Source organism: Momordica charantia, assembly GCF_013281855.1.
Source record: "Momordica charantia cultivar OHB3-1 chromosome 8 unlocalized genomic scaffold, Mcharantia_2.0 BLBB01000008.1, whole genome shotgun sequence".
In the NCBI taxonomy this organism is placed as follows: domain Eukaryota; kingdom Viridiplantae; phylum Streptophyta; class Magnoliopsida; order Cucurbitales; family Cucurbitaceae; genus Momordica; species Momordica charantia.
In genome coordinates this window covers 33,887,005-33,911,661 of record NW_028275166.1, presented here as the reverse complement: position 1 = coordinate 33,911,661, position 24,657 = coordinate 33,887,005, and the positions used below count along the sequence as shown (strand labels likewise).

Sequence of the window (24,657 nt, the reverse complement as noted above, 5' to 3'; positions counted from 1 at the left end):
GCTTCAATTAATTGGAAAACGACATGACTGTATGTACCGAATCTTTAATCTGGGCCGTCCAATAAGGTGATCAGAATCTGCTTTATGATTCTGATTTGGTGGGAAGCACAGTCGGGGGAATAATAAAATGGCTTTTTTTTCTTTCTCTTTTTTATTTTTTTCGAAAAACAGATGGCGACACGTCGTTTTAGAAGTTTTTACGCACTAAAGCGACATTATTTTATGGAATAGAGAGTAGAGACCAACCAACATGTCGTTTACATTCTCAAGAACAATGGCCCTTCGCCCATTCTAAAGTCTCTTTTTGTCTTTGGTATTGTGAATTGGATTCCATTCTGACTTTTTTTTTTCAAAAAAATAATTATAAAATTTGATTTCAACGGTTGTAAAATATAATATGCTTAAAAAATAGTTTGGGCTTAAAATTGTAAATTACAAATTGAAAAAAAAAGGACCAATTTGACGTCATTAATGTAAATTCAATTGGTAGACAATAACCACCTACCGATACGTCGATGTTCATTTTAGAACACATTGATTGGTTTGCACGTTAGTTAGTTCTGCATGTGGCCAATTGACTAGTTATTACAAAAATAACCTCACATAAATGACAACGATGTCATTTTCACGATATTCATGGAGCGAAACGACGTCTTTTCTCTCCTTTCCACTGCCCCCTACTTTTCTCATTCACTTGTTTTTAAGATGAGACCATATAGTTGGCCGAGAAAAATAAGATCCCCTAATCCACATACAAGATCTTTGTTATTCTTAAAGAACCTAATTTTCAAGAAAAAACTTTTACTCTATACAAAGATAGACCGTCTTCTACCAACTTGAGCATAACTTAACTGGTTAAGACATATATCATCAACTAAAAGGTCGGAGATTCGAATCTCTATTCCCACGTAACGTTTGAGGGTATTTTGACCTATACAAAGTACAATATGACATTTGAGAAGTCCTAAATCATTGAGATACTCTTAGAAAGGGGCCAAATAGAATAGTTGCAATACAAAAGATTAGAAAACCCCATACATATCTATACATGCTTTACAAACAGAATAACTTTTTGAAAAATCGGACTGAATTTACAAAATAGAATCAATATGTTCCTTGAGAACAGGCACAATAAAATGTCAAGATCAACCAAGCATTAATGTGACAGTTTGCATCATCCAGAGACAGAAAAACAAAGAATTTAATGACAAATTTACACCAGCAGGCTTCCACAAGCAAACCAAACAGATTCAGTAGACATGAGAAACAGAGCAAATAAATCTTTTGACTGACAACTTTGCTGTGAGAGGCAATTAGACCATATATTCAGATGTTGGAACTTGGAATACAATAACAAAGCTAAAGCCAGAGCAAGAATCAAATACACAAGTCCTTACTGCATTACTGTGGACCCTCAGCAATCAGTACAGTGAAGATTTTGCATCTACTTCCTCAGATCCAAACTTGATTCTCAGCAGAAAGTTGGTCCCTGCCATGGCTCAGAACTGACCCACAAACACCTGCTCACTGACATACATGGAATAAAATATCATCGACGTGTCGATGTTACAATGAGCTGAAAGGTTTGGCATCAATCAATAGAAGAGATGAGTCGATATTTTTAATATAAATGTCAACGTCAGTATCAATAAAATATCATCGACATCTTCAATAAATTGAGATTGTGATATCTCCATCAATGTCAATATTTGAAACTTGCTTCTTTTTTTTTTGGGCGGGGTAAAAAAAGAGGTCGGGTTCGAAATAATTATAACTATATGATATATCATCTTTGAGAAAGATGCATTTAAAGATGATTTACTATCAAGTAAAGAGAGAAGATTTTGGATAAATAGTCACTTGGTAAGTTGAGACATTTAGTCTACAAAAAAATCATCTTGATTTATCTCTTCGTATTGAATAAAAGTAGCCTATTCTTGTTAGTACTTGAGAAACTACTTGTTTTTACATTATTTTCAAAAACTACATTAGAATGACGGAAAAAAATCCATATTTGGCCATATCCTTCCCCTCAACTGAGTCTGGAAGCTGTAAGATCCTCACGGTTGCCAAAACATTGAGCAGTTAAATGTGAGTTGTGACTTATGTAATAAGAAAGATAAATCATTTCACCTTTAATCTGCCTGAATGAGCCGCCATTTCAGCTAGCTTCAACCTTGCTTCATTGGATGCTAAAGCTCCATGAGGGGGTGATCAACTGATCATTTAGTTCTTCCTCCTTTTGTGCACGATCGTGTTTATGCACAGAAACTTAGAGAAAATCTACACGATAGTTAATGCTCAAGAACCATTCGAGCAAATGATTGAGCAATTGGTTCATAAATAACTGATCTAGTTCAGTAAAAGTTAGGAGTTACCTTCATGCTTTCAAGCACTCAATGTAAAAACCTCTTCCGACACCGAGCCGATCCAAGTTCCTCGTATTCAGCCTTGGTTACACACATTGTTTCAAAACTAGGACTAGATGCTAGTAAGGATCCCCCTCGCCACACCCCTAGAACAGGACTGCAACAAATAAGCACGAATGGTGTCAAGGCATTGCATTGTATGAATAAAAGCTAAAAAGAACTACATTTCGGGGCGTATAAATTACTCTTCTTGAGTTGTTATCTTCACTTGACACTCATCTGGGACAAGAGGCCGGAGCTCCTTCTCTCTAAGACGATAAATTGAAATCAAATGTCAAATTATTGTTTTATTTGAATCAGGACATTACAAACTATCAGATCAAGGAGATTAGGACTCACAATCTCTCAGCAAAATTGTGAAATAAAGTGCTTCCACCAGTCAAAACAATGCTGCTTGAAAGTACAATGGTTAGTATCAGTTCGAGTTGATTGAAACCGATGCCTATTTATGAATCCACCAATCCACAGTAAACAAAACTACCTCTCGTATAGCACGGGGTGAAGATGGGGATGGCAAGAATTAACAGCTCTAACAATGCATTCTGCTAGGCCAGCCTGGTTCATTCCTGTTGCAACTGATTGAGTAAGTCCATATGGAATGGAAATACACATAGCAAGAAATAGCTTTACAAGTTTTTTATTCGAAATAATTAAAATTTCCCAGGATTCTTCATAAAGTTTCTAGAATTCTTAGATTCTTCCGAATTTTGTTAATTATGTTTGAAAAATAAGAAAGTTCTTCAGCAGATACAGCATAGGAAAAATTGATTGATCAAGATAAGAGTCCCTTAGATAGAGGGAGAGGGGGAGAGGCATTGGTTTTTCATCCAAAGTTATTAACCTTCACGATCATACTTTAAACCAAAAATATAGGAAAATGGTACAGACCCAAATCTGCAGGATGGAATATCATTTCCGGAACAAGGAAGCGTTCATTTGTTAAGTCAAATTCCTGCAAAAGGCATGAAGATTGAGTTTAACAGAAATGGAAAGCTTGATATTGGTTCACAAAAATGAGAATTTACATTTTTTGTTAGATCAATTCTCTTCCTGTCTTCAGGCTTCTCCGAGACATCTAGCTCAATCACATCCTTCTTAACTCCAAATGACGGGGAAGGGGATGAGGCCTCATCAGTCAAGGAGAGGTACCTCTGAGCTTCATCTGGATTTTTAACAAAACCCTTTGTATACGAAATGCCGTCGGGGAGTACATACGTGCACCGGAAGAGATTTTCCTTTCCGGGTTTCCTACAAGAAAATTCAGAACAGAATATAGCTTTTGTTCAAGAAAGATGCATAAACAAAGCCAGAAGAACTTTGAGCAGCCAAGCTACTAAAATTACAGGTAAAAAACACAAAATCAAGATAACTTCATAAGGTGACAAATTTAGAAGCCAAAGGGCCTTATAACCTGAAGAACTTCACTTTCCTTTGCCCATATTTACCAGGAAACCAACCATTCTAAGATTAAGAGAAGATAAACAGCCCGAAACAAATCCATGAGAAATCATACATAAAAGAAACTCTGCAGCAAATTCAATGGGGGTAACAAAATTCAGAAGCCATATAGCTAGCCTTACAACCTGATAGGTAGTGTTCTAAGTTTCTAAGTTCTTCACCAACATTTTCCCAGGAAAAAAAGGGTATAAAAATAGCAAACAGACTGGGGAATTCGAAACAAACCCAACAGAAATCATTTAGGAAAGAAGAAAAATATATACAACCTCGCGATCTGCAGGTCCCGGGAGACATTGAGGGAGACAAAGCAGAGCTTCTCCTTGACATCATCCATGATAAAGGTCTCATCCATAACATTCAAAGCGCGATACGACACCAACTCCTTCAAATAGTTCGTCAATGCCTTCCCTCCCAGGTCGATCCGTTTGACTCCATAATTCAGGCTGAAGTTCTGGAACACTGGTGCAGCATGAGTGAAGGAAAATCCAGAGTCAACAACAAGGCTACACTGTGCCCTGGATAGGAGGCTGGTCGGACGACGGCTGGCCTCGTAGAAGTGGACCAAGGACGGCGCGTCGGAAACATAGAGAGAAGCAAAATTGAAGTCCTCGAAGACGAGCTCGTCGGTGGCGCGTTGAATGGAAGGAAGAGTGAAGAGCGGTTCCGTCAGGAGGAGGGAGGAACTGGAGGGATTGACGTGAAGAAGAGAGGTGAAGAGGTGAGACCAAATGTCGCGTTGGAGGTCTGGATTTATCAGATACCCTCGGTCTATGGGACGGCGAACGGAGGCGGACGTGAGGTCGAGCTCGGAGGAGACTTCGGCGGCGGCGGAGGAGGAGGAAGTGGAGATTGGAGAAGGGTGGAGCCATTTCTTGGCGGAGAGAGGGCGGTAGAGGCAGTTGGGGATCACGACGGAGGGGTCGACGTCGCCGGCGAGGCCGGCTTTGATGAGACCGCCGCCATTGTCTAACACGACGACGTTCGACATGAGAACGCTGATAGAGGCTTCTGGGGGTCCAGTACAAGCAACAGCTTGGTGAGCTCTCGAGCTTGATGGTGATGACGTGGCTTTTCTTTTTCTTTCTTCTTTTCTTTTATTGCCGAATTTTAAAGACTAAAATACAATCAAAAAATACTTTTTTTTTGCTAAATTACAAAAAAATCCCCAAAACTGTGGTTTGTTCTTTTTCTTTTTCTTTTTTAAAAAAAACTCACGTAGTTTTGTGAATACTATCCTCAAACCTCCCTAAATATTTTAAAAATTCCTCTCGACAAATTTTTGTTAATATTTTGAATGATAATTGATATGGTAGAATCTAGAATGATTAGAAAAAGAACGTAAAAATTTGTGTAGATGAAGTTTGAAAAAGGAAGAAATACAGAGGAAGTTGTTTAAAGAAAAAACTAGGAAGTAGTCTTAAAAAGTGAGGAATAAAATTTTTAAGATAAAATTGAAACTTTAGTTGTCACAATATTTCATATTCTACCATGTCAATTTTTCCTTAAAAATATTAGCTAAATTTGGGTGAAATGGTATATTTGAAAACCTTTACGAAAGGTGAGAGCTAGGAATCTATGTCAGTGTTCTAATTGATTTTCAGGTCTGGAAATCTATCGACCATTTTGGTGGCTTCCCACCGATAGACCAAACAGTCGGATTCCAATGGACTGACTATTTTTCTTTTTCTAAACAGTTTATGTAGTGAGCAAGGGTAGGGTCGCGATCGAGGACGGCGAATCGACAATGCAAAGAACCGACCGCTCATAGATGGGATGGTGAAACCGGCCAACTGATGTCATTTTGATCGATTTGGTCGGTTCCAATGTACACCCCTAGTAAGAGTATTTAAACTTTTTGAAGGGACAAGAGTATAATTCAAATAAGTGGTAAATTTAGGGGTATTTTTGTAATTTAGCCTTTTTTTTTTTTGCAAAACAAAAAATATGCATTATTGGTGGCTTATAAATTCACACAACTCCGGCCACCGCGCCTTTAAAATTCTCTCTCTTCTGTGTAACCGACTCCGACGGAGCCTCCGCCATGTTTTTCCTGCAAGTTCATTCAGTGGACACCGATCATCCTCTTACCGTCGGAAATTCGGCGGACGAATCTTCAACTACCAGCACGATTTGGCAACGAAACCATACAGCTTCTTCTGCCGACGTGAAATTCAGCGAACGAAGAGGTGTTGTTCACTTATTCCGAAGCGTTTCGCACTCATCGTTGCCGAACCCTAGCTCTCAATCCACGATCCTCTTTGTTGTTGCTGTTCCAAACTATCTATCATACGATGATTTCGTCAGCTTCTGTGGCTCTCGCATCAACCATGTCTCCGAGGTTCTCTTCATTAGGTAACCCTTGCTATTGCTTGCCTTTTCGTACATTTCTTTTTGTCTGTGTCTTTTTGACCGATGAATCGAATGCTACTGATTGAAGACAACTCGGAGCTGAGAGTTCTTGGTTTCTTGGTTTCCGATCACAAACATACTTAGAGAAGGTTCTTTTGATGTTGAATTATGAATAACGCGTCTAATTAAGGCAATTGGCTAATGAATCTCAATTAAGACTTGAAATCTTTTATTTCCAAGGCTTCTCTCCTTGAGTTTTTCTTCGGCAAACATGAAGCACAATTGAGCTGGTGATTCTGACTTTTTTTGTAACTGTTACGTTGGAAGTTTCTTGGAAATAGCTTGTCCTTCTTCTATGCATTGGGTGAGACCATCACTATTATATGTATATAACTGAATAGTTAGTCTGGTATATATTCGGTTAATATTTGTTATTCAGTTTGTATTTTTCTGTTTAAATGCCTCTACTATGAAAAAGGCAGTGATTGTAATATCTTGTTAAGTAGAATACAAAATTCACTTTTATTGTGAATTATCATAATCACTACGTTTAAGGAGAACATTGGGGCGATGGAATCGTCGGAATTTAGTGTGCATGTGGTAGAAGGGTGGTTGGTGGAAGTTTGATTACTTTTCCGGTTTCTCACATGCTCCGCTCTTGGTTGATGTCCCCTGATTGAATTTTTAGGAACGATGGAGTGGAAGAACGATATAGTGTTTTGATCAAGCTTGTAAATCAGATGGATGCCGATGGATTTTTTGGCAATTTGAATGGCAGGAAGTTTTCTCCCGCTGAGGTACAAGTACTGCAATTTCAGTCGTTTATTTGATTTCATGAACTCATTGCTTATATAATATTGCGGCATATATTATTCATTTTTAGGCTGAGGTATGTCATATTCTGTTTCTGATATCTGTCGAGTACACAGAATCAGCAGAGGTAGCTGGATCGCCTCCTGCAGGATGTACTGAATTGCCTACTTGCCCTGTTTGCCTGGGTGAGTCAAGTGTTTCAGTTCCTTTGTCTGCACATTTCATCTGATGCTTGATTTAATTTGCTTGAGCCCTGATAGTCAAATTCTTCTAAACTAACCCCTTTGAATGTTAGAGAGACTGGATCCTGATACTAGCGGAATAATTCGCACACTATGTGATCATTCATTTCACTGCCCCTGCATTTCAAAATGGACTTCCTTATCTTGTCAGGTGAGCAAATCCTCTGTTATCTTCTTTGATCTCTTTGTATTTGTATTAGTCTTCTTTCTTCTGAACCTCACCTGATAAGGAGCCTTGATATTGAAACTTGTTTTTCTCATTCTATAATTTAAATAATTGCAAAATTCCTGCAAAAACCTGAAAACTACTGCTGAGGTAGAAGTTCGTGTGTTTTTTATGAGATTCTTAAATTATAAATCCAAAAGTACACCCTGATTTAAATGTCAATGAACTTATCTTTACGTGAACTTTTCACCTTCTCATGATATGACATAGAACACTAATGTGCAATACAAAAATTTACATTTGTATGAGTTCAATCTGGTTGTGACATTTATGGGAAGCCTTTTGGAATTGAACGATATATTTTTTTTTAAATTGAAACTGGAGAATCACACCATCTTTCTATTTTTGGCAAGTCATCAGGTCTGTCGATTCTGTCAGCAACAGGATGAGAAACTAGCTTGCTTCATTTGTGGAACTATGGAAAATCTCTGGGTGTGCGTGATATGTGGCTTTCTAGGATGTGGAAGGTACATGCTAATATTGACTTCTCTTCTTATATATTTTAAGTTGACATATTCAAGAAGAGTGCCGTCTGGAAAATACTTCACTTTTTTGTCATAACAATAGATGACAATTGTGATGTTATTATGTTATTTACCACCTTTTTGCATCATGTTGATCTTAGGTATAAGGAAGGGCATGCAATCAGGCATTGGAAAAATATGCATCACTGTTATTCTCTTGATTTAAGAACACAACAAATTTGGGATTATGTTGGTGACACTTATGTTCATCGCTTGAACCAGTCAAAACTTGATGGTAAGTTCGGAGAAATGAATTCGCACTGTGTGTCACATGAAGGAGATTGTGGGACTTGTGAATATGATGAAGAATCTGGAATCAATGAGGCCCTGTACAGCAGTAAAGTTGAAGCAGTATGTTTTTTCCGACATTTTATTTGGCATATATATGTCACAAATTCTCTTTTTTACTAGTTTATAAACATGTTTCCATTAGGTAATTGAGGTCTGAGATTTGTATGGAGAAATCATAAAGTTTAATCCATGTGATTTTGTTGGTCTAAAGATTGGATAATGCAAATTGTTCGCACTGGCATTTATTACATTTACGTAATCACATTATTCATTCGACATTCAACAAGTATATATTCTTAATTCATATATTTCCAAACAGATTGTGGATGAGTATAATCGCCTTCTTGCGACCCAGCTGGAAACTCAGAGACAAGTATGCAATCCAACTTCCCTAATTTAGATTTTTTGCTTCTCTAATTTCTCTTCCACCTTATTGTGATATTGCTTTTATTTATGTTCGATATCTCTTGCTGCTCTCAATATGATCTTTAGCCTACAATATTAGTTCACGTGGAACTGTGGAAGACATTTATATATTATTTCAAATTTCCTGAGAATTTTTCTGAAGTAACAATTAAAATATTTGGCAGCATTGATATTCTAGTTCTTGGCATTATTTATATTTCCATGCATGGAGACATAATCTCAGTATATGACGAGACAAAACGAAAAGTGTCACAAATGCTGAAATATGAATCTGTAACTCAGACTGACTCCAGTGATACATAAGTATCTCAGACTTCAAACTCAGCTGACTCGAGCAAGTAAGCATTGGATCAGATAATATACCGAACATTTAAGAATCAGGATTTTGATTCAACATTGGCCAGATATGGCTGTCCTTAAATCGGACAATAATGTGTCTCAAAACCTTCCAATTCAATGATCAATAGCATTCCACTCTGGACAATGTTATCACGGTTTAGACTTTTTAGCATGATTGTTTGAGTGTAATCCTAGACCAACAGTTTGCACATCCACGTGATATCTTCATAAAAATTCTTACTTAGTTGCTTGAAGTAAAGAGGGAATAAACGGAATTTTATTCTTATTACTTCAGTACATGGTTTGACCTGTGTTTTTCTTTTCAGCTCTAATTAAGAATTTACATACACACGCAGGCATATAGTGATCAATTACTTGGCCTTTGTTTTGACAGCATTATGAATCTCTTCTGGCAGAGGCAAAAAGCAAAAGGGAACTTTCCATTTCTGAAGCAGTGGAAGAGGCTTTAATATCCAAGACTCGGGACATTCAAGACAAATTTGAAAAATGTGTCAAGGAGAAAAATGCTGTTATGGATGTACGTTGTAAATATCTCATTCTCACGGTTCAAATGATCACATATTTTCATAGCCAATGTCCATCTTATCCTTTTTTCTCTTCCATCTGAGCTAATTATGTATTTTTCTAAATACTTCCCCTCTCTAGGTAAATCACAAGCTCATCAAGAACCAAGAAATGTGGCAGACTAAGGCAAAGCAAATTGAAGAAAGGTACATAATCTCGCAGTTTTTGTTTATAGGATTTAAGCATTGCCTTGCCCGATAGTATGATTTGAAGATACATAATCAATCAGTTGTTGTGAACTTAGTTCAAGTTATAAAGCTGGTGTATTGAAAATCTTTTCTAGTCCACAATTTTCTTTTCTCGGCTGCAGCAACCTTTGATTTTGCAGGATACGTAAAGGCATTGAATTTATCATGTATGTGTTAGGCCTCCAATAATGAGAGTTTACAAGAGGAGTCAATGAAAATGTAACCTCTAAATAACTTTTAGGATACACAGTTGCATATTTAGTAGGAATGACGTGAGCATGGGTGTGCAGAGGTGTTATTTAGTCCAGAATCAGTAATCAAATATTAATAATTCAAAATCACTTCTATAAACATTATGATTTATTATGGAACACTTTTTGCAAGATTACTTATAATTTAGTCCATTTTGCTAAAATTACTACCAAATATGCCTTTGTTAAAGGAGAGAAACGGGTCAAGTTCTCACCTCAGTAGTTACTCTTGGACTAACTGATTACACTTTGTATGACAGGGAACTTGCTTCATTGAAGTCAAGGAGCGAGAAAATACATGATTTGGAAGAACAGGTACCACATCCTCCGAGGCAGAGAATTCGTACGCATACAATGTTTTACTAGTTGCACTTATCTCTTTTTGGTTATGATGTTACAGATTAGAGATCTTACCGTCTACATTGGAGCCCAAAAGACCCTCGATAACATAACAGATTCAGATGACATAAAAGGAGGAACGCTCTTGCCTGTTCCTGCAAAAGAATCTTCCCCCGGCAACAGTAGAAAGAAAAAGGGCGGCCGAAGGCGGAATTAGATGACAATACACACATGCAGGTCGGGTCGGATGCATGTTCTTGAATTCTCACAGGTTCTTCTTGTAAACATTTTGCTTGAATTTATCTATTTAGTTCATATCCCCAACAAAAAGTTTGATCGACTGAAATCTTTGATTTGTTTCACATGTAAAGCGAAGGTATATGATAGCTGTACTATAGGGTATATACTTTAGGTACTGGTCAAAATTTTCTGGCAGTTAACAATTGCCATTTTTTCTAGGTTGCTTTTTGGTTGACATTTTATTAGGTTTAGTCATATTTACTATTTAGACACAAAGTCAATGGGTTGGAGAATTGTTAAGACTATCTCCACATAGGAACATCGGGTTTTTTTCAAATTTAGTCTCTAAACTTCTAAGAGTTTCATTTGGTTCTTCATGGTTACGTTAAATCTTCTAGAAACGTCCTGACATCATGACATTACGGAACGTTAGTCGTCATCATACGTGACTATCATAGGTGATTGATTCGCTCGGCAAAAATGACATGTTTTCTTTGAATGTGTGGGAGGATAGATATGATAGATTGGGTCTTGGAAAGCGTGCCACCCAAAAAATTAGGTTTAAGTATAAGTTTATTCTTTAAACTTTCTTGGTTATATTTAATAAGTCAAGTGTTTAACGTTTAAACTTTCAATTTTGTATTCTTAATCTATTCAATATTTTTGGCTGAGTGGGGACCTATTAAACATAAATGAAAAGTTCAATAATTTATTGTACTTTTTAAATTTTAGATACAAATTTGAATATTTAGAATTTATACTTGTAATTTAACTAAAAAAACAAATCAATTTTATTAGAACCAAATGGCAATTAAGTAGAAATTAGTAGTCACTTAATCTAATAATAATAGTGCTAGTGGTAAATCATACGATAACCGTTATCTATTAATTCTAAATCGTCATCTGTTTTTTTAAACCGTCATCTTATCTAAAATCCTAAAGTGTTATTCAAAGACAAAAACGTCATCTATTCCTTTAAATCTTGAGAAATGGCATGTTTATAAGTGTCATCAATTATTTTGAAATCGACATCTATTCTATTTAAAGCCGTCATCTATTAATTTTGAAACCATCATCTTATCTTAATCCCTTAAAAGTGTTATTCAAAGACAAAAGCATCATCTATTCGATTTAATCTTGAAAAGCATATGTTTATAAGTGTTAGTAAATATATATGAGATCTTTAAATTTTTTTTTTTTTGGTAAAAAGAAAACCTATATTTTTTTACCTAGAATAGATAACCTTTCAAATATTGGTTCAATCTCAATATTTAGATTGTTTCTCGCACTCTAAATGCTTTAACACTCTCTACCAACTCTATTTTGAATAATTGAAAATGAAAAATTTTGTGACATATTTGATAACATTTCAATTTCTTGTTTCTAAAAGAATAATTATTTCTTATTCTTTATTTTTTTAATCAGAAAAGGAAGATAACGATTACATTATAAATTCAGAAAATAAAAGTGTGAAAATTATTTTTAAAATTAAATATTGAAATTTTAATATTATTATTAATTATTAATATTTCTTACTCATTTTATAAGTCACTAATGATAAAACACCATGAAACTTAAAATAAAAAGGGAACAAAAAATAACATCTTTACTTGTTTCCAAATTTTATATATAATTTTGAAAATGTCAAAATTTTGATAATGTTTCTAAAACAATTATACAATTTTGAAGATGTTTCTAAAAAATGAGAATTGTTGTTAAGTATTTGGTGATGTTAAAACATTACCAAGAGCCTCTCTGCATTCTTCATCCCATTGAGTATTGAGCACAAATTTAGCAGTAACCTATAATGCATACGAAGAGAAAAGTTGAGCACAAATTTGGTAAATCAATATCTTTGAGAATGAAAGGATGTCATCATGTTAATGTAGCACATAAAATGTACAAAATGGTCAATTAGCCAGTGGAAATAGATAGCTACAAAAACTGAAAGCCTGAGAAAAATTAAGATCAGATTGTTGTTATCTACCATATCTTTTCTCACAAAAGACTAGAGAAAAAAAAAATTAAAAAATTAACTAAGGCGAAATTAATAATTTCACGACAGTCTGCCCGAATTCGATACAACAAAATTCATCGTTTATCTCAGATTTCTTCGATTGTCGGCCATCAATCAACCCTCCCATCTTCTGTCTGTTCTTCTGAGCCTACAAACACAGAACTAGCTTGACATCTCTCGAGTGTGGTGGGCAAGAACCAATTGCACAACGCCACATCTCGCTCTAAGTCGGCCACGATGCCACATAAGACAAGCTCTAGCACGCTTGATTCAAGAATTCTACATCTACATAATCTAATTCGGCAATTCGCCTTTTCTCTAATCATAAACATCTCCTATGATCAATGTCACCGTTGAGGTTGATCGGGACCAGCAGCGCCCGAAGCAGTGCTTGGCCCAGCACCATTTTCAACTGGAGGAGAGGTGCCCCATTTACCTTCTGACTCCGATGGCTCGAGTACAAGGACGCCACCATCTGACAGTCCCAACGCAAACTGATTTGCTTCAGATGGATGCGCCGCGATAACCAGGGGATGTACTCTTAAGCTGCTCATAAATTAACAATGGAATACATCAGAATAAAAAAATATGTGCATAACCACTCGGCTGCATTGGGTGCACGTCTAGTAATCTCGATTTTAAAATGAATAAACACACCTTGGATTAGGAGGCAAGTAAGCGTTTGGGTTTATTCGACATCTTAATCGAAGAGTTGAAGCAGTAAGAACACCTACTCCTCCGTCTTCAAAACTGACATAGATTGATTGACTATCACAAGAATATGTTGCATGTGTGATTGGACCACTGGCTTCTCGTGGGAACCACTGTTCGAAGGAAATTAGTTGCCAAAATGATATTTTAGAATCTAACCATATGAACTACTAAAAAATGTTTAATCCCTAACTTTCAGAGTTGTGTCTAGAATAGGCTTTGAACTTTAAAAAATATCTAATAAATTCTTAAACTTACAATTTTTGCATTAAATAGGTCCTGAACAGAACCTCTAATTTTGTGTCTCATAGGTTAAATATGCTTAATATGTCAAGGATCTAATTGGATACAAAATTGAAAATTTAAAGACCTATGAAATATTTTTAAAGTTGAAGACCTATTCAATACACATCAAAATATTAAAGGGAACTTTTGAATTTTGAATGTTTCACTAAGTTTTAGGACTAAACATGTAATTCATCGAATGTGCATGCTCCGGATTCTTGAATATAATGAGCATTCTGCATACTATACCTGTTTAAGGCATTCCAATTTCGGTGCTTCGTATATAGCTATCTGAGTTTCATGAATAGCCAACAAGTGTGCCTGGTCGGCATGAAATTGAACACGGGTATCGGCAAGAGGAGCAGCTGTTCGCCCGTTTGGAAACTGCAAGAATTTGCTAACCTGCTTTTCCCATCCATCAGTGCTCCAGACACACAGCTACAGAAAATAATAATGAATTAATGATAATAAATAAACACTACGAAAGAATAAATAAAACCAGGTGTCATACAGCTTACAAGAGATCCAAACGCAAAAATGGATGAAACTAACAAAATATAAATCAAAGAGAGAAATCCAATAATTTACTGATGCATGCGGTCCGGTCCTATGAATACATGCTAACATCAACGTGTGAAGTCTAATATTAGTATTTTAGATTTAATTAGTACTTTACTTTCTTATAAGGCTATATTTAGCCTCCAATTGTGATAAGAGAGATTTTGGATATCATTGAAATGGAATAGAATAGGGTAGAGGTTTTCATTCAACTTTGGGGAGTTCTTTGTTCGGGTTAGAAATTATGGTTGTTCTTGGACATTAATGGCATTTATCTAAATCTGCTGCATCAATTTCAAAAACAATTTTTGATAGATGAAATGTCCTTTTTTGGATAAGATTGACAAATGAGAATGTCTAGGAGGGTGCATCTCAAAATAGATGGTTTAGCCATATAGGAAAAAAAGGGAAAATAGAGAGGGAAAAAAAAATAAAAATCATGCGACTACGAAGTCAACTATACACACATGCGAAAGATAAAGATTGGAGTAACATGATATTCCTTTCAAATATCTTTGGACTGTGTGATTCATCATAGGACTTCTATGCTTAGTTCTGGAACAAGGCTTTCTCAGAAGTCCCCATACAGAAACTAATAAAGCCAAGAACAGAATACATACCTGCGAGTCAGCTCCTGAAGATACAAGCACATTTAGATGATTTGAGAAGGCAAGCCCAGTTATTCTTTTCTGGTGACCTTTCAACTTAGTTTTTACCTGCATTATGGAGCTAACAATTATCAGAGACTCAAACTCCAATTTCAAACTAAGCTATACTTGCAAATCAGAAAACCAATCTAACACAGTTTTTGACCTCGTCAACTCGAACATTATAAATTTGAATAGAAGAGTCCTCCATGCCTATAGCAATAATATTGTTATCCTGGGGATGGAATGCCAAAAATGTTGCTGCTGGTGGTGGGGGCATGAATGTTGTCATTGTCTGCATTGAGAAACACATTTAATTTAAACATAGAAATACATGAAAAATATAATACATAAAAAATCTGTACATCATGCCATATTTTCCACAGCTCCACTAAGGTAGTACATATTTTAAATCCCGACCATAGTATTGACCAAGCAAAATCAGTAGATAACTCAAGATTGTTAGAACTGTTGAAATCTTCGACAATCAGACAACCACCTTGGCCGTATTTGCATTTATTACTTGAAATATTAGGCATTTCCTCCCAGCATAAGATGTAAATAAATATGGAAAATATTATTTTCGACATTCTGTAAGCCAATGATACTTCAAACACCGGCATCTAGTATAAATAGCATTCAACGACCCAGTCCTGACCGTACGCAAACCTCCAGGGAGAGATTGGTGGGTAATAATGTACATGATGCAGTGAGCTACCTTAAACGTCATCATATTGAATAGGGATATTTTCCCCCCTGAGGCAGACATAACATAAGAGTCATTCTTTGAAAGTGCAAAGCACGGAACAGCATCTTCTGGATTCGTATCGCTTATATCATTAGTCATTAATATTCCACTTGATGGTTGCCATAGTTGTGGTGCTACGCTAGCTGTAGCCTGCAAAAACAATTTATTTCGTAAATAGTGAAATTCGGGGAATCAATAATCAAATATTACATCTTGCATGATTGAGAAACCTATACCTTTCCTGTCAAATTTCTATCATTTCTCTGCCATCTCCATAATTTATGTACAGCATTAGATGCTAATGCCAATATTGCAAGGCCCGAATTTGTATAAATTAATCTAGAAACCTGAAAAAATAACTATGAATGTATCACAACAAAATTGAAGATTGAGATAATGAGCTTCACAAAAGTTATAATCCATTGAAAGAATTTTTTTGTTATATTGTTCAATTTAATGCAGCGTAACTGATATGAATTTAAAAATGAAATCTAAATCCCTTCAAGCCAATCAATTTCATAGATATGATATTCAAGGAAACAAGATTCAACCCATATGATATAAGAAACCTTCCAATAAAGCTTCCGTAAGAGTCCAAAAGGAATATAAATAATATGAGGTTATATATATATATATATTATATAAAAGAACTGAAATCCCGCACCATTCCTTTCCCTGATACCTAGTTTTTCAAGCTATTCACAACAAAGAGAAACAATCGGTGGAAATAAATAATTGCAAGAGTCTCCTTTCCTCCCTTAGACCAACTGCTGTTTGACAGACTAATTTCATTAGGAAAAGATGTTGAATGGACAAGCCCAGGAGAATCTATGAAATCCTTAAGGCTTTTTCACTAGATATAAGCTAAAGATTACTATCAATTACATATATTACACAGACAAATATATAACAATTAAAAATGATTTGACCCAAGAAATAAACTTCTGAGCAAAAACCATACCCTCGTAGCTGTTAGATTATCAGGAAGCCTCAAGGAACGACATTGAGTTGGTTCGTTGATTTCTGTAGGTTTCCAGATCCTAGATTTATCCACTGATTCATCAGCTATTCTGGGTTTTACATCAGCCAAACCTCGACTATCATTGTTCTGAAATTATCAATACAAGATAAGGTAAGTCGCCAAATATCACACTGCTTATGAATAGTCAAGCATCTATATAGTCCCGCCAAAATGGAACCATAAGAAACAGCATTTATCAACTAAACTTATGAACAAGAGTAATACCAACTAAATGGAATTTGTTTAACTAGATCATCCGCCATAGAGACACTGACACTTACAATTCCAACCATGGCTGCAACTGGAGCAGTCCGATCTCCAATGCTCATACCAACGGTCACAGCAGTAGGGCCAAATGAACCTATTGGTGGAGCCTAAAGGAAAATAATTGAATAAAATCACAGCTACAGAAAATATCAAGAAAACAAAGCATACAAAATATTTGAAATGTTATACCTTCACAACAGCAGCAGAAGCAACTCTAGAAGCATCAAATGTACGATTTTCAACTGTTCGGAGCACCCTAATTCCATCTGCATTGGCTAGAATCTTGACACTATTATCATTCGTTGAAACAGCCAAGAGTGTCCCTTCCTTGTTAAATCTTATACAAGGGGAAGCCTGCAGATTATGGAAATTAAAATAATAAGATCATTGCAAGCATATTATTAGGATCAGTAGGACAATGATGATGCCTGTATCATGACTAACCGGCAATCCACCCTCTGCATCAATACTTGTTAAAAGATTAACACTGTCCATATCCCAGAATTTGATAGAGAAATCATCACCGGCAGCCAGGAAACGATTTTTGGTGGTATCAAATTGGACAACACCCACTGATCGCTTGCCAAGGCCTTGATATGTACGCTTTACAGCTCCTTCACTTTCATTCCACTCCACCAAGTATGATTCTCCTTCCTTATTTGTCCCACAAGAGAACAACCTATAGGTTGAAAATAAAAATGGGTAGATATTATAGTAAAATTATCGGTTGGAAAGATAACATTGTATTGTTTAGATTAAAAAATGTCCATAACGATGATAATAAACATATAAACCTCGTTCCATCAGCACTATATGCCATTGTAGTAGATGAGTGGCCCGGTGCATCATAGTCAACTCTAGAGCCCATATTATCATATAACCATGCCTTTATTTTGCCATCCGTTGCTGTTGAGAAGATAAACTAGAAAGAGAAGAAGATAAGAAAAAGAACTCCAGTATTAAAATATTCCTACCCCAAGGAAACAAAAAAAAAAGGCTCCTTCCTTAAGATGATACGGAGAAATATAAAGTTCTAAACAACTATTAAAAGGTATACTTGTACATATGGTTGTGAGTCCATTTTCAGTGTGCTAAACAAAATGAACAGTTATCAAAGTTAAAAGGACAATCCAAAGAATCAACACAAACATTCAATATTTTTCATTTCTGTCTTCTTATCATGGTAAAAATTTGATTAAAAGGAGACTAAACTTTAAACCTATCACTCTACATTTAATTATGTTTGAAGGGGTTTCCGTTACTTTAGAAAACTCTGAAAAAATAAACACTACAAACAGAAAATACATTTCAACGGAAGTTAAATTTCCTAACTTTATTCACACTTTTACAAGAATGTTTGTGAAATTATTTTTTGTGCTTCACTTGAATGAGTCCAGGTCTCACTAGCTACCCCACAGAGTTTCACAACCTGAACCAATTCTAGAATTGAAAGTTATATTCAGATCATTCCAACAATGTGAAAGCCTTCTTTCCAGAAAGAAAATGGACAAACTGTGACAAATCAGATAATGGTCCCAATTAACAGAAAATGTCATAAATTGTATGTAATGGGGCAAGCGTTAGTAATACCTGAATACTCTCCTTGTGATGCGGACATATAGAATACACAGGTGCATCATGACCCTCGAATGTAAACTGCTTAACTCCAGTGACTGCATCCCACACCTACAAGTTTTGAAAAAAATCATAAGAAACATCCAACTTGTATGTGGACATCATCTAAGTGTAACCGAGAAACAAACCTTAATGACCCTATCCTCCCCACAAGTAACCAAGCAAAGCTGCTTGTTTGGATATGAAAATGCAAGATCATTGACACTGCCGACATGAGCCTCGATCTGTATTTATAAAAGAAAGAAAAAATGTAATCACCAAAGTTACCTAAAAAAAGGTTCAGTATTAACCCGTTATAATTGTAAACAATGTTTATTTGGAAGTACAAACATAAAATTGATAAGGATTTCTTGCCAACACAAACCTCCAAGTGGTTTCTTAATTCATCGCCACCCTGATAGGAATATATGTGAACGATATGCTTCGAGTATGCAACACCTGGATGTGGAAGAGAAATCCAAACTCGTCAATTTCTAATTTGTTCTGAAAATAATTCTCTCTAATGAAGCAACAGTTTCTCAAGAGTCTATAATCAGCACAAAGGAAAAAACAGACTGAACTCACCAAAATACGTTCCATCAGGGCTCCACATTACACGATTGATTGATGCAGTATAATCACTGGCCAAAGATGCCTAGAAGAAAACCAAAGAGCTAAGTACCACAATATTGCATCCTTGGGCATAAATCTAACACTTGGTGTTTCATGGAAATCCAATGCAACATAAACCAAACCTGTAGCGGAACTGAACATGACGAAAGATCCCAGACTTTGAAATTTCTAATAGCAATCCTTTCACGGCCACCTACCTCCCAGATCATGACATCACCCACATTTGTTCCAACTGAATTTCAAAAATAAATTGAAAGAAATGTGAGATAAGCACTCCCATCCAACATCTACAAGCCTAGTAAACTTAACAACATAATAACAGAAGAATATTGATATTTGTCCTCAAACAAACGGGGATATACCAAGAAGTAAAATTTGTTGTAGTGGATGGAAATCCAAACTCTTGACAACTGAACCTTGACTCAAGGTCGTAACAACATTCTTAGGCAAGTCATCAGAGGAATAGGAACTCTGTCCATGACCCTGGTTGGCATACCCAACAGGAAGAATATTTACCGGTAAATTATTGACCTGCAATAAACCAAGCAAGCTCAAAAGCAATAACAAAAACCTTGATCCTAATTTTTCTGTCTTCTGGAATAGCAAGCAAAGCTTACTTGGATAAGGAACTCAAAAGCTCCCAAGATACATCATCAATTCCCAAAGGACCAACAAAAATAAATTTCTCAACCATAAAATATTTAGCAAAAAAATATATTTTTAGACAAGTGGAAAGAAATTTGTTTAGGAGAATAGAGTCCAGTGTTAATTGAGAACATGCTTAACAAAAAGGATATGGTGGTAATACGCAATATCTTATCTCGCATGCAAAGGAAAAATCATTCCTAAAGGTGGTGAAAGGTATTGGGAAGAAATAACAAAGGATGATAGTATCAGAGTCATAATGAATTGAGCGAATACTTCAATGAGGAAAGTAATAGGGCCACTTATAGAAGGTATTTTCAATGTGGCAACCATAAGGTATCTTTGGGGCATAGCAGGAAATGATAGGTTCTTTGTGTCATCAGTTCATTTCACTACAACAGACATTTGCTAAAACGCGATAAAGATCAGGAAAATCAAGCTAGAATGCATTATTTTTCTATTTTTATTTAATATTTTATTATAAAACAATAATTTTATTGATGATACAAAAATACAAAAGAGAGGGGGGAACAAACAAAAAAACCAAGCCAAGGAAGTTACAAAGAGGACTTGGCACAAAGAAAAGATAGGCTAAAAAATGGAGCGCAGAATGTGTAGTTGATATGGTCCCAAAAATCTCCATCTCCTCATTGAAAGGGTGTGAACAAAAATAGTTGCAAAAAGGTCACGGGAGTCCATTGGCAGAGCAGCAAGCCAATTTAAAGCATTAAGGATGCATGTCTAATATCCATAGGCAAAGGGGCATTGGGGAAGAGGTGTCCCTTAATGCAGCTTTTTACTCCAGTGATCTGGTACTCAGAAAAAAGCTTTCTTGTAGATCAAATAACATGAATGAGAGGTTGTCTCTAGCCTTGTTACTCCATCATCGTCAGTGGCAGGCAAACCTACAAGTTCAATTGCCCCTCTACAAGAGGTTAAAGACAAGGAGGTCCTCGCCCCCTTCAACTTCCCTTTTGTGCTTGTTACAAAATGTCTTAGTAAGTTTCTGAGTGTAAACATTGATGGTAGAATTATAGAAAGCTTCTTGATTGATAAAGACGGTTCCTTCAAGACAGTCATAGTTTGTGGATGATGTTCTTCTCTTCTCCATTTTGGAGATGGAAAAAATGAACCAACTTCTTAATCTAATTAAGGTGTTTGAGTACACGTCAGGCTTAAGGATTGTCCTATCCAAATCAATCGTATTGAGCTACTACTTTGATGTTGGAACTGAGTATGATTCCTAGGAAAATTCAAGAAGTAAATGTTCTCAGCATCATGTGGCCAAAGAATCTAAGGAGTCAGAACCAAGCAATATTCAACCTCAATAGAGAAACCACCAACTGTGTTCAGTAAACTGCATCAAACAATGTCTTACACAGAACCTCAAGCATGCAGCAAGACATTTAGATTGGATGATGCCTCTCCCTTCTCCTCCTTTTTGCATCTCTTTTGATAGTAATGAAAGTATTATTTTTTATCAAAATAAATAAATAAGAAGAATTGAAGATGTAGCCAGAACTAGATCAGGACCATGAGGTGAGATTAATTTTACCTTTCTCTTTTTTTTTTTTTTTTGGGTACAGAAAATAAGAGCTTAGGATTCCATCTAAAATGTAGAATGTAAAAGCCAGAAAGACTACATGCTGTGGGATACATAAAATACAAAAAAGAAGTTATCAGTACCTCTTCAGATAATCCAAATGGCCTTGATCTTTTCAACACATGTTCAGAATCAGCTGTTTGATAGTCCATAGTAGGGTTATTGGTAGGAGGAGTTCTAGGACGCTTTAAAATAGCTGCAACAAATTTCATCAGAAATCACAAGGTGAGATTAGATCATAAGGATAAGAACTTGAGACTTGAGGGCACCTCGTTTCTCCGACTGAAATATTATGCTATTGAATAAAAATGAAAGACTACATGCATTCATCACATTCATATGCAGCAAATAACTAACATAAGCATGTAATGGATCTATACCCCTCCCCCTGTGGTGGAAAAAGGAAGAAGAAGAAAATCGACATCTTACCCGCATTATTAGCTGCTGCATTAAGACCAATAGGTCCTGCAGAAGCTGATGGGTGAGGTACAGGGGATGGATTTCCCATCCATCCAGCTAAAGTAGGAAGAGCGGCTGGTGTAGGTTGAAATGGCTACAAGCACACAAAAAGTAGGCCAACATTCAAACTAATAAACAATCTGATAGCTTAATAAATTATTAAACAACACAATCTCTCCTAAACTTACACCATGCGCACTTAAGGGAGGAAAGGCTGCAGCCTTAGGAACAGCCCCCATTAAGGGGTTAGTCACAGGAGATGGAGCCCTGGCACCATTAGGTTGTCCGCAACTATGGTCGACAAATAAGGTCTTTATGTCAGGGTTTGGTCTTGGATTCTTACAGAGCTGGTGCTGCCAATTTAAACTGCATTCTCAATTTGAAAAAAGGAATGTAGAAAATTCAGGTTTTAAAATTAATGCAATAACCAAACCGTGAAATAGTGAGAACAAAAAATAAGGATTAGTCAAGAGACCTCTGATTAATTAGAGTGCGCAGCCTTGAGTTTTTCAAGGTTGGAAATTGAAGCTTATCACGAAAAAGTGGATTAGCCTCTATCAATTTTTTCAATTCAGCAAGCATTATACCCCTAGCAGACTTAGTGTCTCCATACTTTGATAACTGTTCATTATCTCTGCAAGAAAACACGTTCCAACAGAGAAAAATATAAATTTTTAGTTCAGGAATAAATGGTCCGCTGTCGGAGCAAGAACATTCTCAAAAACCAAGTTACCCATACCTGAAGTTCTCCAAAGTCAATAACTGTGTAATCTCCTTAAAAAGCTCTTCATTAAATGCTGCAAACACTTTCAAATCCTTAACTAAAATATCCACGGCTTTTGCTCGGTCCCGCCTACAATTTTATTCTAGCCTTAGTAAAGTTGAGGTGAAGAAAGCAAACTGTTAAACGTCTTTTTGATTTTTTGATAAGAAACCAACCTTTCATTAAGACAAATTGTTTAATAAAATAATTTACAAGGGCATACAAAAATAGCAGCATAAATCAAATTCATAGAATTTTTGTTTACTTGTCCAAAGCTTCAAGGTACTTCTGCTTCCGAATTTCAAAAAATATCTTCATGGAGTATCTATTATCGTCAACCTTTGTAAAACCAGATAGATACTTCTCCACCTCTTCCCACTCGCCATTCGTAACCATATCCTCAAAATATCTCATGTTGAAGAAAAACCCCGACTCTTGCTCCAATCTCCACCAACACCCAAAAAAAAAAAAAAAAAGTTAGCAACACAGCGCAAATTACAACAGACATGCGATTGAGATTAAAGCAAAGACAACAAACAGAACGAAACAACGTGGAAAATCGAAGACAACGAAACATACTTATGAACTGTCTCCTTGAATTTCTCCTCGTCAAGAAATTGGAGTATGAGAAACACGAGCTCTCTGCTAAGCGAAGACATATTTATGTCTTCAATTTTTAAAAAAAACCGCCCGAACGATCTATCCAAGCAGATCAACAACATTAGCAACACCAAACGACACAACACCCAGAAAACAACGAAAATTCACAACAACAATTTTATAAAAAGAACAGAAAGAGAAATCGAAAACGAAGATGTCGAAAATCACGAATTATACATCAAAAGAAGAGGGGAAAAAGGCGTAATACCTCCGCGAGATTGGCAAGTCAGATCGGAAGTCGTGAAAAAGGAGACGAATACGACGAAGACTGAGGAATGGGAGAGTTTTCCAGTGCTTTCTCGCTCTACTTTCTCTCTCAAGCTCCTCTGGTTGAAGCTTTTATACAGAGAAAGAAGAGAGGGTTAGGGATTTGCAAGAGAGAGAGAAAAATGTGTGAAGCGAAGAAACAGAGGTATCGGACAAATTAAATACCGTGACCGAGAACGAGATGAGATATAATAGTGTGATAAGTGAGTGTGCTTATAAGTTGATACGTTCAGACACAAAGGGTGATAAGTCAGTCTACTTATATTGTCTTAAATAGCCTTGGACTTGCGTATATCTTCGGCTGCTTTTGCGGGATTTTCAAAGACTAGTCGCTGTAATTTCGCCCACCTAATATTTCTAACTTAACCCACTTGCCCAACTAAATGACAAAAATAACCTTATCGCCTCCCTCTTTTTCTAGACCAACCATGTAATCTAACCTTTTTTTTTTCTTTTCTTTTCCTTTTTCTTTATCCACGTTATCTTTTTTTTTCTTTTAAGAAAAAAGTATATATTAATAAATTAAATAAATGTTTAAATGTTTATTTGAGTTTATCTCCTCTTAATTTTTTACATCTATTTCGATTATCGTATTTTTAAAAGGTAATCATTTTTTTTTCTTATTTTAATTTTTATCTCATTTATTTCTATCATAATTTTAGCATTACATTTTATTCATCAAATTTCTTCGATAACTTAAATTGTAGAGACCCGTACCAATCCAAAATAGGGATGGCATGCAAAAGAAACAAAATAATACACCGTTTTGGTGCTATCCACTCACACTCCGATGCCTAGGTTAAAATGGAGTTTTGTGTGAAGCTTACCCAAAATAGGATCTTGTAGTATACGTTTATTAGGAGTGTTTTCACATTTTTATAGAGGATAAGTCCTAATGATATTGGGATATATTTTTCTTAAATCTCTCGGAGATCTCTTCTTTGAATTTCTTAGATAAGATAAAATAAGATATATTCTCTTTAGGATATCCTCTTATTTTCGTATAGTTGGGCTTTCTAAACCTTTTTCCCTTGATTTATCTAGTTTTAGCATTTTTTT

At 35.8% G+C, this 24,657-nt stretch overlaps 3 protein-coding genes across 6 annotated transcripts; 1 reads left to right on the top strand and 2 right to left on the bottom strand.

Moving 5' to 3' along the window:
- Nucleotides 1–1,183: 1,183 nt before the first annotated feature.
- ARP6 (actin-related protein 6) lies at nt 1,184–4,976 on the bottom strand. Of its 3 annotated transcripts, none has more exons than XM_022287552.2 (9): nt 4,154–4,976; nt 3,455–3,677; nt 3,318–3,381; nt 2,911–2,995; nt 2,769–2,819; nt 2,615–2,677; nt 2,379–2,526; nt 2,134–2,283; nt 1,184–1,527 (listed from the first exon to the last, which is right to left on the bottom strand). In XM_022287552.2, the coding sequence occupies exons 1-7, from the start codon at nt 4,873–4,875 to the stop codon at nt 2,397–2,399; spliced, it is 1,338 nt and encodes a 445-aa protein (XP_022143244.1). In that variant the 5' UTR covers nt 4,876–4,976; the 3' UTR covers nt 1,184–1,527; nt 2,134–2,283; nt 2,379–2,396. The 3 variants fall into 3 exon arrangements, with proteins under 3 accessions (XP_022143244.1, XP_022143245.1, XP_022143246.1); XM_022287553.2 differs by having other exon boundaries at nt 1,184–1,520; XM_022287554.2 differs by having other exon boundaries at nt 2,134–2,271.
- Nucleotides 4,977–5,865: 889 nt separating this feature from the next.
- Nucleotides 5,866–11,073, top strand: BRIZ1 (zinc finger (ubiquitin-hydrolase) domain-containing protein). Its single transcript, XM_022287533.2, has 11 exons — nt 5,866–6,239; nt 6,925–7,033; nt 7,120–7,234; nt 7,345–7,442; nt 7,878–7,984; nt 8,143–8,392; nt 8,652–8,705; nt 9,492–9,635; nt 9,764–9,828; nt 10,382–10,436; nt 10,522–11,073. Exons 1-11 carry the CDS (start codon nt 5,929–5,931, stop codon nt 10,675–10,677), a joined length of 1,464 nt encoding a protein of 487 aa, XP_022143225.1. The 5' UTR covers nt 5,866–5,928; the 3' UTR covers nt 10,678–11,073.
- Nucleotides 11,074–12,526: 1,453 nt separating this feature from the next.
- Nucleotides 12,527–23,724, bottom strand: LOC111013014 (topless-related protein 4). Of its 2 annotated transcripts, XM_022287332.2 has the most exons (26): nt 23,540–23,724; nt 23,251–23,370; nt 22,937–23,116; nt 22,648–22,761; nt 22,384–22,542; nt 22,097–22,274; nt 21,879–22,002; nt 21,533–21,645; nt 19,564–19,732; nt 19,324–19,433; nt 19,154–19,223; nt 18,954–19,027; nt 18,718–18,813; nt 18,545–18,640; nt 17,749–17,876; nt 17,399–17,633; nt 17,144–17,308; nt 16,969–17,061; nt 16,628–16,774; nt 15,903–16,013; nt 15,637–15,816; nt 15,085–15,213; nt 14,892–14,987; nt 13,963–14,151; nt 13,375–13,541; nt 12,527–13,263 (listed from the first exon to the last, which is right to left on the bottom strand). In XM_022287332.2, exons 2-26 carry the CDS (start codon nt 23,328–23,330, stop codon nt 13,065–13,067), a joined length of 3,402 nt encoding a protein of 1,133 aa, XP_022143024.1. In that variant the 5' UTR covers nt 23,331–23,370; nt 23,540–23,724; the 3' UTR covers nt 12,527–13,064. The 2 variants fall into 2 exon arrangements, with proteins under 2 accessions (XP_022143024.1, XP_087983430.1); XM_088127304.1 differs by lacking the exon at nt 16,969–17,061.
- Nucleotides 23,725–24,657: the final 933 nt, after the last annotated feature.